The sequence below is a fragment of the Dama dama genome, chromosome X, assembly GCF_033118175.1.
Source record: "Dama dama isolate Ldn47 chromosome X, ASM3311817v1, whole genome shotgun sequence".
Classification (NCBI taxonomy): domain Eukaryota; kingdom Metazoa; phylum Chordata; class Mammalia; order Artiodactyla; family Cervidae; genus Dama; species Dama dama.
This window is the reverse complement of record NC_083714.1, coordinates 93792085-93806658: the sequence shown is the minus strand read 5'-3', so window position 1 is coordinate 93806658 and position 14574 is coordinate 93792085. Positions and strand designations below refer to the sequence as shown.

At 38.4% G+C, this 14574-nt stretch overlaps 1 protein-coding gene across 7 annotated transcripts in view; it reads right to left on the bottom strand.

Annotated features, from left to right (window-relative positions):
• The window catches only part of OPHN1 (oligophrenin 1), a 750938-nt gene that overhangs the window by 209819 nt on the left and 526545 nt on the right, over positions 1-14574 (bottom strand). For all 7 annotated transcript variants that reach the window (XM_061136930.1, XM_061136931.1, XM_061136928.1 and 4 more), the window contains one exon: positions 13727-13886. In XM_061136930.1, coding sequence (XP_060992913.1) covers positions 13727-13886 — 160 coding nt within the window. The remainder of the gene's footprint in view (positions 1-13726; positions 13887-14574) is intronic.

The window sequence follows — 14574 nt, the reverse complement described above, 5'->3', positions numbered from 1 at the left end:
CAATTTGACCACTGGGATCAGTTCCATGTTGGCTCCCATGTTCTTTTATCATATTTCTGTAATATTTTTTAGTACTCCCTTACTTTTTGGCACATAAGATATTCCAGTCTCATAGTTTTCCCTGTCCCATCCCTGGAATTTGCTATTTCTACAAGAAGCACAGGTTATTTTATAGGAGAACGTTATTTAGAAAGCAAGGCCTGTGTTCTAAGTGAGTTCATTGTTACTTGACTGGCATTATTTCTAGGTATTCTATGAACACACAAATACTTACCTATATTTACTTTTGTACCTGTACATTTGTAAAACATGAGTTTTAAAAACATAGACTGCTTCGAATCCAATTCAATACTACAGTGATAATTTTAGCATTTCTTCTTTGCTCATTTGAAATGTTATTTTTCAATAGCAAGAAATCTAGTTTTCATTATTCATAATATATTTACTTATTTATTTAAACCCACAATGTAAGTATATAAGTTTCAGACTTACTAGCTCATATCCCTGTGAGTGATATATTTACCAATCAGGGTTGTGTTTGTATAAAGTTCTTTTTTATCCTTAGTCCTAAAATATACAGTAGAAATACTGCTTTCCAAAATTAATTTGTCTAGTTCTTCCCATCCTTTTCTGTATAGCTATGGTCCTCATCTGTAATATAATTAGGTTGATTTGTTACTCTTTGTGCTTCATTTTGGGTTCTTCCAACTGTCAGGTTGATTTTTTTATTTATTTAGTTTGAGTACATGAAACAATACTATGATTATATAAGTTAGACCTATGCAAAAAAAAAAATTCTAACATCCATTGGATCATCAAAAAAGCAAGAGAGTTCAAGAAAACTATCTACTTTTGCTTATTGATTACACCAAAGCCTTTAACTGTGTTGATCACAACAAACTGTGGAACGTTCTTAAAGAGATGGGAATACCAGACCACCTGACCTGTCTCCAGAGAAATTTGGGTCAAGAAGCAACAGTTAGAACTGGACATGGAACAACAGACTGGTTCCAAATAGGAAAAGGAGTACCTCAAGGCTGTATATTGTCACCCTGCTTATTTAACTTATATTCAGAGTACAGTATGAGAAACACTGGGCTGGAAGAAGCACAAGCTGGAATCAAGATTGCCGGGAGAAATATCAATAACCTCAGATATACAGATGACACCACCCTTATGACAGAGAGCGAAGAGAAACTGAAAAGCCTCTTTATGAAAGTGAAAGAGCAGAGTGAAAAAGTTGGCTTAAAGCTCAACATTCAGAAAACTAAGATCATGGCATCTGGTCCCATCACCTCATGGGAAATAGATGGGGAGACAGTGGAAACAGTGTCAGACTTTATTTTTGAGGGCTCCGAAATCACTGCAGATGGTAAGTGTAGTCATGAAATTAAAAGACACTTGCTCCTTGGAAGAAAAGTTATGACCAACCTAGACAGCATATTAAAAAGCAGAGACATTACTTTGCCAACAAAGGTCCTTCTAGTTAAAGCTATGGTTTTTCCAGTAGTCATGTATGGATGTGAGAGTTGGACTATAAAGAAAGCTGAGCACCAAAGAACAGATGCTTTTGAATTGTGGACTCTTGAGAGTCCCTGGGACTGCAAGGAGATCCAACCAGTCCATCCTAAAGGAAATCAGTCCTGAATATTCATTGGAAGGACTGATGCTGAGGCTGAAACTCCAATACTTTGGCCGCCTGATGTGAAGAACTGACTCATTAGAAAAGACCCTGATGCTGGGAAAGATTGAAGGCGGGAGGAGAAGGGGACAACAGAAGATGAGATTGTTGGATGGCATCACTGACTCTATGGACATGAGTTTGAGTAAGCTCCAGGAGTTGGTGATGGATAGGGAAGCCTGGCGTGCTGCAGTCCATGGGGTTGCAAAGAGTCAGACACGACTGAGCAACTGAGCTGACTGATGCAAAAAAAAAAAAAAAAAATGTATATTCAAAGAGTTGTTCCTCTCTCATTCCTGCTGTACTATTGTCATTATCCCATCATTACCACCCCATACCTCCTGAACCCCTGTGTGTGTGAGTTGCTTAGTCATGTCCGACTCTTTGCAACCCCATAGATTGCAGCTCACCAGGCCCCTCCATCCATGGGATTCTCCAGGCAAGAACATTGGAGGGGGTTGCCATTTCCTTCTCCAGCTGAACACCTATAGGTAACCAGTTCATTAGGTTCTGGTTTACCTGTCCTGTAAATCTCTTTCACAAAAACAAACCCATTTATATTTTCTTATATCCCTTCCTTCCTTACATAAGGGTATCATATTATAGGTACATTTCTGTACTCTGCTATTTTAATTTGAGAGTATATAATAGAAAGCATTCCATATGCAGTTTTCATTTAAAATTTTTATAATATACTTTATTAAACTCAATATATCAAAAAGTCATTCCCACATGTTAATAAATATAAATTTGAGTTTGTTTACACTTTCTAAATTTTTATTTTGAAATAAAATAGATTCACAGGAAGTTGCAAAGATAGTACAGAGAGGTTGCACATTTTGCTCACACAGTTTCCCCCAGAGGACATCTTACATAACAATAGTATAATGTCTAAACTAGGAAAATAACATTAGCACAATGTGTATAAATAGTGCTCTGCCATATTATCACACATGTAGATTCATGTAACCACCGTCACATTCAAGACACCATTCCATTATCTCAAGTATCTCTCGCATGCTACCCCCTTATAGTCACACCCACCACCCTCCCCCTCTACCATCATCTAAACACTGGCAACCACTAATCAGTTTTCCATCTCTAGAAGTTTTTTTTTTCTTTCATTTTGAGAGTACTGAGTGGAATTGTGTACTATGTGACTCTTTGAGATAGGCTTTTTCACTCAGTAAATTACTCTTGAGTTCCATCAAAGCTGTTGTGTGCATCAATAATTCACTATTTTTTTTTTACTACTGAAGAGTATTCTACAATATGAATTACTGTAATTTGTTAATCATTTATCCATTGAAGGGCGATCTGGGTTGTATCCAGTTTTTGTCTATTACAAGTAAAAATGCTATGTACACATCTGTAGAAGTTATGTGTGAACATGTTCTCGTTCCATTGAATTAAATGCCATGGAGTATAAAATAATGGGTCATACAGTAAGTACATATTTTTTCCAAAGAAACTTATGAACTTTTCCAGGATCAATTTATGTTCTCACCAGAAGTATAGGAGAACTCCAGTTTCTGCATATCCTGGTCAGCATTTGGTATTATCACTATGTTTTAACTGTTTAAGGGACATGCCTTAATTTGCATTTCCCTAGTGAACTATGGACGCAGGTTCATGACCTTGTACAGGAGACAGGGATCAAGACCATCCCCATGGAAAAGAAATGCAAAACGGCAAAATGGTTTTCTGAGGAGGCCTTACAAATAGCTGTGAAAAGAAGAGAACTGAAAAGCAAAGGAGAAAAGGAAACGTATTCTGATTTGAATGCAGAGTTCCAAAAAATAGCAAGGAGATATAAGAAAGCCTTCCTTAGCGATCAATGCAAGAGGAAAACAACAGAATGGGAAAGACTAGAGATCTCTTTAAGAAAATTAGAGATACCAAGGGAACATTTCATGCAAAGATGGGTTTGAAAAAGGACAGAAATGGTATGGACCTAAAAGAAGCAGAAGGTATTAAGAAGAGGTGACAAGAATACACAGAAGAACTGTACAAGAAGATCTTCACGACCCAGAAAATCAAGATGGTGTGATCACTCACCTAGAGCTAGACATCCTGGAATGTGAAGTCAAGTGGGCCTTAGAAAGCATCACTACAAACAAAGCTAGTGGAGGTGATGGAATTCCAGTTGAGCTATTTCAAATCCTGAAAGATGATGCCATGAAAGTACTGCACACAATATGCCAGCAAATTTGGAAAACTCAGCAGTGGCCACAGGACTGGAAAAGGTCAGTTTTCATTCCAACCCCAAAGAAAGGCAATGCCAAAGAATGCTCAAACTACCGCACAATTGCCCTCATCTCACACGCTAGTAAAGTAATGCTCAAAATTCTCCAAGCCAGGCTTCAGCAATAAGTGAACCATGAACTTCCAGATGTTCAAGCAAGTTTTACAAAAGGCAGAGGAACCAGAAATTAAAATGTCAACATTCGCTGGATCATCAAAAAAGCAAGAGAGTTCCAGAAAAACACCTATTTCTGCTTTACTGACCATGCCAAAGCCTTTGACTGTGTGTATCATGACAAAGTGTGGAAAATTCTGAAAGAGATGGGAATACCAGACCACCTAACCTGCCTCTTGAGAAACCTATATGCAGGTCAGGAAGCAACAGTTAGAACTGGACAAGGAACAACAGACTGGTTCCAAATAGGAAAAGGAGTACATCAAGGCTGTATATTGTCACCCTCCTTATTTAATTTATATGCAGTGTATATCATGAGAAACGCTGGGCTGGAAGAAGCACAAGCTGGAATCAAGATTGCCGGGAGAAATATCAATAACCTCAGATATGCAGATGACACCACCCTTATGGCAGAGAGTGAAGAGGAACTGAAAAGCCTCTTGATGAAAGTGAAAGAGGAGAGTGAAAAAGTTGGCTTAAAGCTCAACATTCAGAAAACTAAGATCATGGCATCTGGTCCCATCACTTCGTGGGAAATAGATGAGGAGACAGTGGAAACAGTGTCAGACTTTATGTTTTTGGGCTCCAAAATCACTGCAGCCATGAAATTTAATGACTCTTACTTCTTGGAAGGAAAGTTATGACCAAACTAGATAGCATATTAAAAAGCAGAGAGATTACTTTGCCAACAAAGGTCAGTCCAGTTAAGGCTATGGTTTTTCCAGTAGTCATGTAAGGATGTGAGGTTTGGACTGTGAAGAAAGCTGAGCACTGAAAAATTGATGCTTTTGAAGTGTGGTATTGGAGAAGACTCTTGAGAGTCCCTTGGACTGCAAGGAGATCCGACCAGTCCATCCTGAAGGAGATAAGTCCTGGGTGTTCATTGGAAGGACTGATGCTGAAGCTGAAACTCCAATACTTTGGGCACCTCACGCGAACAGTTGACTGATTGGAAAAGACCCTGATGCTGGGAGGGATTGGGGGCAGGAGGAGAAGGGGACGACAGAGGATGAAATGGCTGGATGGCATCACCGCCTCGATAGACATGAGTATGAGTAAACTCCGGGAGTTGGTGATGGACAGGGAGGCCTGGCGTGCTGCGATTCATGGGGTCGCAAAGAGTCCGACATGACTGAGAGACTGAACTGAACTGAACTGAGGTCTTACTGAGAGAGCTAATTCTTAGGTCGGTTGATATAGAGTCCTCAAGGAGGGAGGGGTCCAGGGATCTTAAGGAGGAGAAGGGAATAAGCATTTTTTCTACATTGCTTCACTTAGTCCATAAGTGAAGTTCCATAATTGTTTTCTTAAAGTATGAGCTGTTATGACAACAATCTTTAAGACTAACTTTCTTTAAGCCTAGAGCAAATGATTGCACAACAAAACAACTCATCTTGCTCAAGAGTATATTTTCCTCAAGCTCTGTGCTAATGATTATATAACAATGTATGCTCAAGGACATATTTCTCCTAACAAGAACATTCTGACTAATCTTGTTATTTTAAGATTTATATTGTGGGAGTGGGTCTGGTAAAGCCTTTCTGCTGTTAGTTCTAATCTTGTTAATTTAAGATGTATGTTGTGGGAGTGAGTCTGGTAAAAATATATAAGGCCTTGATAAGACTAGGAAGTGGGGCACTCTCCGTCCCCCTTCTGATGTCTATGTCAGAAACTTTCTCTGCCCTTTTTCCCTGTAATAAAACTTCTGCCACACAAAAGCTCTGAATGAGTAAGCCTGGTCCCTGGTCCGGAAGGTAAATCTTCAGATATCAGGCATCTAACATCATTCACCTATTAACACCTTTCCTTCCAAGGAGCAAGCCTTCAATTTGTTTCAAATGTATTCCCAATTGCTCATTAAAGCATATTTATGCTGGGTGCTTTAAAATTCTTATCAGATAATTAACAACTATATCATTTGTCACCTGTGTTGCTATTGGAGGTCTTTTCTCATTCATGTTGAGATCTTCCTGGTTCTTGGTATGGAAAATAATTTTCAACTGAAGTCTATATTTTGAGAATTATGAGAATCTTGTTTTTACTTATACTTTCTGTTAGAGCAGGCCTCCTCTGGCAGTGTCTCTGACGGGAGAAGCACTATCTTATTATTACCAGGATGCTTGGAAATCCAGATTTTCAACTTTCTCTCTATATCCCTATGGGAAGGTAAGAATTCTTGTTACTGATAGGCAAAAGTAGGAGGTGAGGCTCCTCACTATGCCCTGTTCTACAATGTGAAGACAAGTGGGCCTTAGGAAGAATTACCATGAACAAAGCTAGTGGCGGTGATAGAATTCCACTTGAGTTATTTCAAATTCTAAAAGATGATGCTGTTAAAGTGCTTTGCTCAATATACCAGAAAATTTGGAAAACTCAACAATGGCCAACAGGACTTAAAAAGGTCAGTTTTCATTTCAATCCTAAAGGAAGGCAATGTCAAAGAATGTTCAAACAATCATACAATTACTCTCATTTCATATGCTAGCAAGGTAATGCTCAAAATCCTTCAAGCTAGGCCTCAACAGTATGTGAAACAAGAAATTCCAGATGTACAAGGTGGATTTAGAAAAGGCAGAGGAACCAGAGATCAAATTGCCAACTTCCGTTGGATAACAGAAAAAGCAAGAGCATTCCAGAAAAGCATCTACTTCTGCTTCATTGACTACTATATGAAAGCCTTTGACTGTGGATCACAATTGTGGAAAATTCTTAAAGAAATGGGAGTGCCAGACCACCTTACCTGTCTCTTGAGAAACCTGTATGCAGGTAAGGAAGCAAGTTAGAACTGGACATGGAACAATGGACTGTTTCAAATTGGGAAAGGACTATGTCAAGGCTGTATATTGTCCCCTGGCTTATTTAAATTATATGCAGAGTACATCATGCAAAATGTTAGACTGGATGAATCGTAATCTGGAATTAAGATTGCCAGGAGAAATATCAACAACCTCTGATATGCAGATGACAGCACCCTAATGGCAGAAAGTGAAGAGGAACTATAGAGCCGCTTGAGGAAGGTGAAAGAGGAGAGTGAAAAGGCTGGCTATTATACAGAGTGAAGTACATCAGAAAGAAAAACACCAATACAGTATATTAACACATATATATGGAATTTAGAAAGATGGTAACTATGACCCTATATGCGAGACAGCAAAAGAGACACAGATGTAAAGAACAGGCTTTTGGACTGTGTGAGAGAAGGAGAGGGTGGGATGATTTGAGAGAATAGCATTGAAACATGTATATTATCATATGTGAAACAGACCGCCAGTCCAGGTTTGATGCATGAGACATGGTGCTCAGGGCTGGTGCATTGGGGTGACCCTGAGGGATGGGATGGGGAGGGAGGTGGGAGTGGGTTTCAGGATGGGGAACACATGTACACCCATGGCTGATTCACATGAATGTATGGCAGAAACCACTATAATATTGTAAAATAATCAGCCTCCAATTAAAACAAATGAATAAATAAAAAACACACACAAAAAACTCCACATTCAAAAAACTAAGATCATGGCATCTGGTCCCATCAATTCATGGCAAATAGATGGGGAAAAAATGTAAACAGTGGTGAATTTTATTTTCTTGGGCTTCAAAATCACTGTGGATGGTGAATGCAGCCATGAAATTAAAGGATGCTCGCTCCTTGGAAGAAAAGCTATGACAAACTTAGATAGCATATTAAAAAGCAAAGACATCCCTTTGCCGACAAAGGTCAATACAGTCAAAGCTATGGTTTTTCCAGCAGTCATGCATGGATGTGAGAATTGAACCATAAAGAAGGCTGAGTGCTGAATAACTGATGTTTTTGAACTGTGGTGCTGGAGAAGACTCTTGAGAGTCTCTTGGACAGCAAGGAGATCAAACCAATCAATCCTAAAGGAAATCAGTCCTGAATATTCATTGGAAGGACTGATGCTAAAGCTCCAATACTTTGGCCACCTGATTCAAAGAGCCAACTCATTGGAAAAGACCCTGATGCTGGGAAAGATTAAGGGCAGGAAGAGAAAGGAGTGACAGAGAATGAGATGGTTGGATGGCATCACTGACTCAATGGACCTGAGTTTTGAGTATACTCTCTTAGATAGTGAAGGACAGGGAAGCCTGGCATGCTGCAGTCTATGGAGTTGCGCTGAGTCAGACATGACTTAAGTGACTGAACAATAACAACTAGGCCCTGTTGATACCACTCTGGCTGGAAAAGAAGGGCGTCCATTACTTTTCCCCACATGGCCTCCTCTCCTTTGACACCACAGTGTGGTAGACTTATTACCACTGAGTGATAATGTCGTGTATTTCTAGCAGGCCTCCTCTGACACCATAGACAGTGGGGGAGGGTGTCTCATTTCCACCAGGTGAGGATGAAGTCTGGTTCCCAACTGGGCCTCCTTGAGATAATCACATGGAGCAGGAAGAGGTTGGTTGAGGTGCCTTGTTACAGACTGGCTTTCCACTCAGCCTTTGCTGAGATTAGGGTTGAGGCCTCAAGTTTTTGGTGGCATTTTGGTGTGAAGGGGTTATTATCAAAAAGTTTTTTCTTTGTTGTTAGGCTGTTTTTCTCCAGTTCCCTTGGATAGTGAGAACGGGCTTTTTCTGGGACCATTTCGACTGTACCCATTGATGTTCTTAGGTTGTCAGCTTTTACACTACTCAATCTGGGAAACACGAGGCAAAAACAAATCTCTGATGACTTGTGGCCCCATCATTCCTCAGGTCCCAAGATCCATAGTTGGTCTGGTGTGACTTATTCCCTTCAAATTTCAGAGTTTTTATTTTTTTTATTTTTTATTTTTTTATTTTATATTGGAGCATACTTGATTAAGTGTGTTAGTTTCAGGTGGTTCAGTTATACATACTCATGTATCTATTATTTTTAAAATACTTTTCCCATTTAGATTACAGAATATTGAGCAATGTCCCCTGTGCTATACAGCAGGTCTTTATTGTTATCTGTTTTAAATATAGCAGTGTGTACTTGTCAGTCTTAAACTCCCAGTTTATCCCTGCCCTTTACTACCCAATTAACCATAAATTTGTTCTCTAAGTCTATGAGTCTGTTTCTGTTTTGTGTTGGTTTTATATATAGTGTCTAGTGTTTTTAACCTTTTCAAGTAGAGGAATAAAATATGCATATTAATGCATTTGTGTGTGTGTATATGCACTGTTTTTCTTTGACAGAATGACAAAGAAGAAATTATTGAAATGACAAATGGAACTAGGAGTTGAGAATAGGTAAAGGGTGGAACTGTCTTTTATTTTACAGTTTCTTCATGGTTGGAAAGTTTTACCATGTATTGCTTATATTTAAATTTTTTAAAAACACTTAAAACAGTAGATACTTTTCAGTACCTGTCTTACATGACATGTCTTGGGAAATGGAAGCCACTGTCCACTCTTTCCTTCCAAAAACGATCTCCTTTCCAGGAGTCTATGACTCCCTAGCCCTTCATTCTCCTGTAACTGAACATTCTTTTCTTAAAAATTTATTTTGTTGTCTCTTCTAATGGCCCTTAAGACATTGGCACTCCCTAGGTTTCAATCTTTGGTCTAACATTTATTCTCCTGCTTCAAGTATTCCCTAGGCAAGACTATTCGCTTGCATGGTTTTAACCACTGCCTCTATGCTATAAAAGGCCAACTGTATGTCCCTAATCTTGTTCTCCTATCTGACCTCAGAGGTCTCACAGCCCTATCATAACTTGTCCCAAACTGAACTCTTGCTCTTTTTTTTTTCCCAATTCTTCTCCTTTCTCAGCCTATCCATCATAGTAAAATGGCAACTTCATCCTTCCAGTTCCTAAAATATAAAACCTTGAAGTTATCAATGACTCCTCTCTGTCTCCTACATTCCATATATGATTTGTCAGCAAGTCCTGACAGCTCTGCCTTCGAAATTATTCAGAATCTAACCACTTCTCACCATGTCCACTGTTTGTACCACCATCATATGAGGTACAAACCACTTCTTGATTCCATTATTGAAACAGGTTCCTAATCAGTCTCCTTGCTTCTACCCTTGTTCCCCTACAGCTGTTATCCACAAAGCATCCAGAATATTCCTATTAAGTCAAATCATGTCATTTCTCTAGTCAAAAACCTCATTTTATCTTACTCAGAGAGCAAAGTCAAATTCCTTCCAATGGTTTCTAAGGCCCTATAGGATCTATTCAGCTCTCCCTCCCTATTTCCTCTCTGAACCTATATTCTTCTGTTTTTTCTTTTGATTCATCATTTTAGCCAATCTGGCCTCCTATTTGTACCATGAACATGATAAGCACATTTCTGCCTCAGAGATTTTCTACTTAACATTTCTTCAACCTAGAATGCTTTCTCCACTGATACCTGAATGAACTATTCCTTTATTTCTTGTGGGTCTCTTCTCAGAAGTCATTTTCTCAATGAGGTCTTCCTGGGCACTGTATTTAAAATTTGAAAATCACTTCTCTCAACCATTCCTACGCCCCTTTTCTGCTTTACTGTTCATCTAAATGCTCATCACCATTTAATATACTATATATTTTACTTACATTGACACTGCTTTTCTAATTTACATAAAGGCTGTATCTCCAGTGCCTAAAACAATACCTGGCAAATGTGGGTTCTCAATACATATTTTCTGAATGAATGAACCAATCCAGTTAACCAATAAATGATATTTGCACTTTACACCATGAGTTAGAAAATTACAGCTCACAGGTCTGCTCCCAGTTTTGCCAATGGAATTTTATTGGTTTGACAGAAAACAACAAATATCTATAAAGTAATTATCCTACAATAAAAATATAAATTAATTTTAAAAAGTTTGTCAATTCCTGCTTTGGATTCATAGTCAACTACTCCTAAGATATTGATCTCTGGATATATTTCAGAAATCTCAAATCCAATATGGCCCAAATTGAGCTTTTTCTCCATCTCTCCAAAATTTTCTCCTTCTGTATTTCTTATATGTATGAAGTACAGTCCCATCCACACAGTATCCCAAATGTAAGTCTATTCATCATATTACTGAAGTTTGAAGCAAGGCTTTCCCAAGCTTGTGAGAGAGTCAATTCTTAGGCCAGTTAATAAGAAGTCCGGGGTCCCCGAGGAGCAGAAAGGGGTCTGGGGCTCTCAAGGAGGAGATAGGGGTCTGGAATTCTCAAAGAGGAGGAAAGGACAAACTTTTTTTTCTACTTTACTTAGTCACATAAAATGTTTTTTTTCTTTAAGCCCAGAGCTGATAATTACATAACAAAACAACTCAGCTTAAACTCTGTACTAAAGATTATATAACAATAATGTATCCTGCTTGAGAACAGTTTTTCCTTCTTGAAAACCTTCTGACTAATCCTGTTATCTTAAAATGTATATTATGGGAGTGGGTCTGGTTAGATATTTCTATTGTTAGTTCTAATCCTGTCATCTTAAAATGTAAGTTGTGGGAGTGGGTCTAGTAAGATCTTCACAACCTTGAGACATTCTTTTGATTTATTGTAATAACCAATTAAAAAGTAGCTCCCTTGCTAAGACTAATGAAGGGGGTACTCTTTGCCCTCCTTCTGACGTCTATGTCAGAAACTTTCTCTTTCCCATTTTCACTTTAATAAAACTCTGCTACACAAAAGCTTTTGAGTGATCAAGCCTGGTCCCTGGTCCCAAAGCTAAATCTTCTTTGGAGATCAGAATCCAACATCTTTCATTATAAGCTATCACTTGCAAGAACTATTTCAAACATTCCAAACTCCTTAACGAGTCAAAGTCTAGTCCTTTTAAGATATGGCCACTGTCTGCTTCCAATCACATCTCCTGCCACTCCTATTTCCATTTCATAATCCAATAATATAAAATGGTTAGGGATTTTAGGCCCTTGGGCTTTAGTTCATGCTGAACCATCTCTTGGAAATTTCATTTCCCTATTTCCCTTTCTTTCCCACTTTAAATACTGACATAGGTTATACTTCTCTGCAAGTACCCATCCTTGATAAACCCAAAGTGCCCTGTATATACCCTGTAATACAACTGTACCAAAATGATTGGTGAGGCAGCACAGCATAGTGATTAAATACTTCAATTCTGAGCCAGGTACTTGGATTTAAATTCCAGGTTTGTCACTAGCTAAGTTTGGGGCATGTAACTATCACATGTGGATGCATGCTCAGTTGCTTCAGTCATGTCTGACTCTTGCTACCCCATGAACAGTAGCCCACTAGTCTCTTCAGTCATGATATTTCCCAGGCATGGATACTGGAGTGGGTTGCCATTTCCTCCTCCAGGGGATCTTCCTGACTAAGGGATTGAACCAGAGTCTCCTGCAGCTTTGCATTGGTAGGTAGATTCTTTACTGTTGAGCCACCTGGGAAGCCCAACTATCACACAGCATGTGTTTATTATCACCTTCACATTTCAGCTGAAAAAAAAAATGACTACCAGAGAAGTTACATTGTTTAATGTAACAAAGATAATATGGCAGAGAATATCAATTGTTCTCCAAAATCCATTCTCTATTTCTTTTAGTAAAAAAACAAAACAAAACAAAAAAAAAACAACAAACAAAAACTAAAGTCTTAGCTGGACACATGGCTGCCCCAAATAAAAACTAAATTTCCCTGCTTCTCTTATAGCTAGATGTGACCATGAGATTAAGTTCTGACAAATGGTATGTAAATGAAAGTGATATGTGAGACTTCCAGGTCATTGCCTTAAAGGAAACAGCTATATCCTCCACTTCCTTTCTTTTAACCCTCCCAGTTGATATAATGTAGAAGATATTTGGTCATGTAGATGAAGCAGCACCTTAGGGATGACAGGACAACAAAGAAGTAACCTGGGTTATAGTCTTTGTCAAATCACCATATCAGGCCTGGACCAACTTGCTGAACCATTACAGAACCAATAAATAAATGTCTTAAAGCTGTTGTGGTGTCTTAGCAGCTTAATCTATGTATCTTACCTAATGTATCCTATCCTAAGAGCTTGGATTTGAACTGTACATACCACCTGGACTGTATCTCCAGTCCCCTCCCCATAAAGAAACTTTTTTATTGAATTGTGCTCTGCTAAGAAGGTACTGGGTGCTAGAAAGCTAAGAGTCAAATGTAGGGTCATTCATAGCAAGTGTATATGATTTGTCAATAAGTATTTCTTGTCTAGCTTCATCCTTGGGTTTATTTTCTGTCTGTGTCATTATTTTTCATTTTTGATTTGACCTAATTATAATGTACACTACCTCATATTTTACATACCATAAAAATATAACACCTTAAATTCTTTCAGAATGTGATGAGATTTAAATAAGCATAAATATTGCTTTCTCTATGGTTTAATTGATTGTACATATACCATTTTTACACCTATCACTTTCCTTTGTTTACATCTCTATATTATACTATCAATTCCTTAGAACAGTGATGCTTTTCTTCTTCTATACATTCTTGCATGGAGCTTGACAACAAAATAGTTGAGTGCTCAAGCAATGTTTGTTGAATAAATGAATTTCACAAGGTCAGCAATGCTAGTAAATGTCACTGTATCATATAGAATTTCCTTCCATTGTAACTTGAGCCAGAGAGAAGACACAGCTTTAAAAACTGGCTAGGGGAAAGTGTCACATGTTTGGAGGAATGATGGTGAGGACAGGAAATACATACCTTGACAAAGTGCTCAATTAGGATTTCCACCACAATATTCTGGAATTTGATGTTCATCATTGCAGCCACAGTGTCCTCCTGAGCTCTCATGAGAGTGGGCCCAAAGATCACCCCCATGTTAGAGGGGGTCATAAGATTCTCCTTGCTGTGTTCACACACACTGCCAGAAGAGAAAGAAAATGATTAACAAGATTTTTTCCAAGACTCTCTTGTAACTAAAACTGTGTTAGATGCTTTAGGGGGTAAGACAAACTACAAAGCAGAAGAAAAGGAGAGTTCCAAAATATAAATGGTAAGAAAAGATTACAAAGAAAGCAACTAGCAACGAATACAAGATAGTATATAATTAGGGGCCAAAGTGAAACATAGCTAACTTAGTTCGTAGTCATGAGAAGGGGAGTAGATGGCTATAGTGTTTGGAAAGACAGGTGAGAAGCAAGATGGCACTCTGGAGCAAGAGTTACAGTATGTATAAAACATATATAAAGAAAAAGCACAGAGAGAAAGTGCCTACCACTCTTATCAGTCAAGAATCTAGTCTCTTCCTCAGCTCTAGCTAGAGAGGCAAAGAGCTCAAAGAACCAAAAGAGATCCTTAAGAACAGCACTTTTGCATTGCTCTTACTTTATAGACGAGAAAATAGAGGTCCAATGAATGAAAGAGATTTGACTGAAGCCATAATCAGTTAGCTTGATTACTGAAGGGCCGGTAATCCAAAATTTTCTGGTCCTTAATTACGTTCTTTACTTAAATTATCTTTAGTGGCTTCCTATTACTTATAGGACACTGCCAATTGTCCTTAAAGTAGCAATTAAACTCTTCAGTAACTTGACGCCTACTTCCAATCT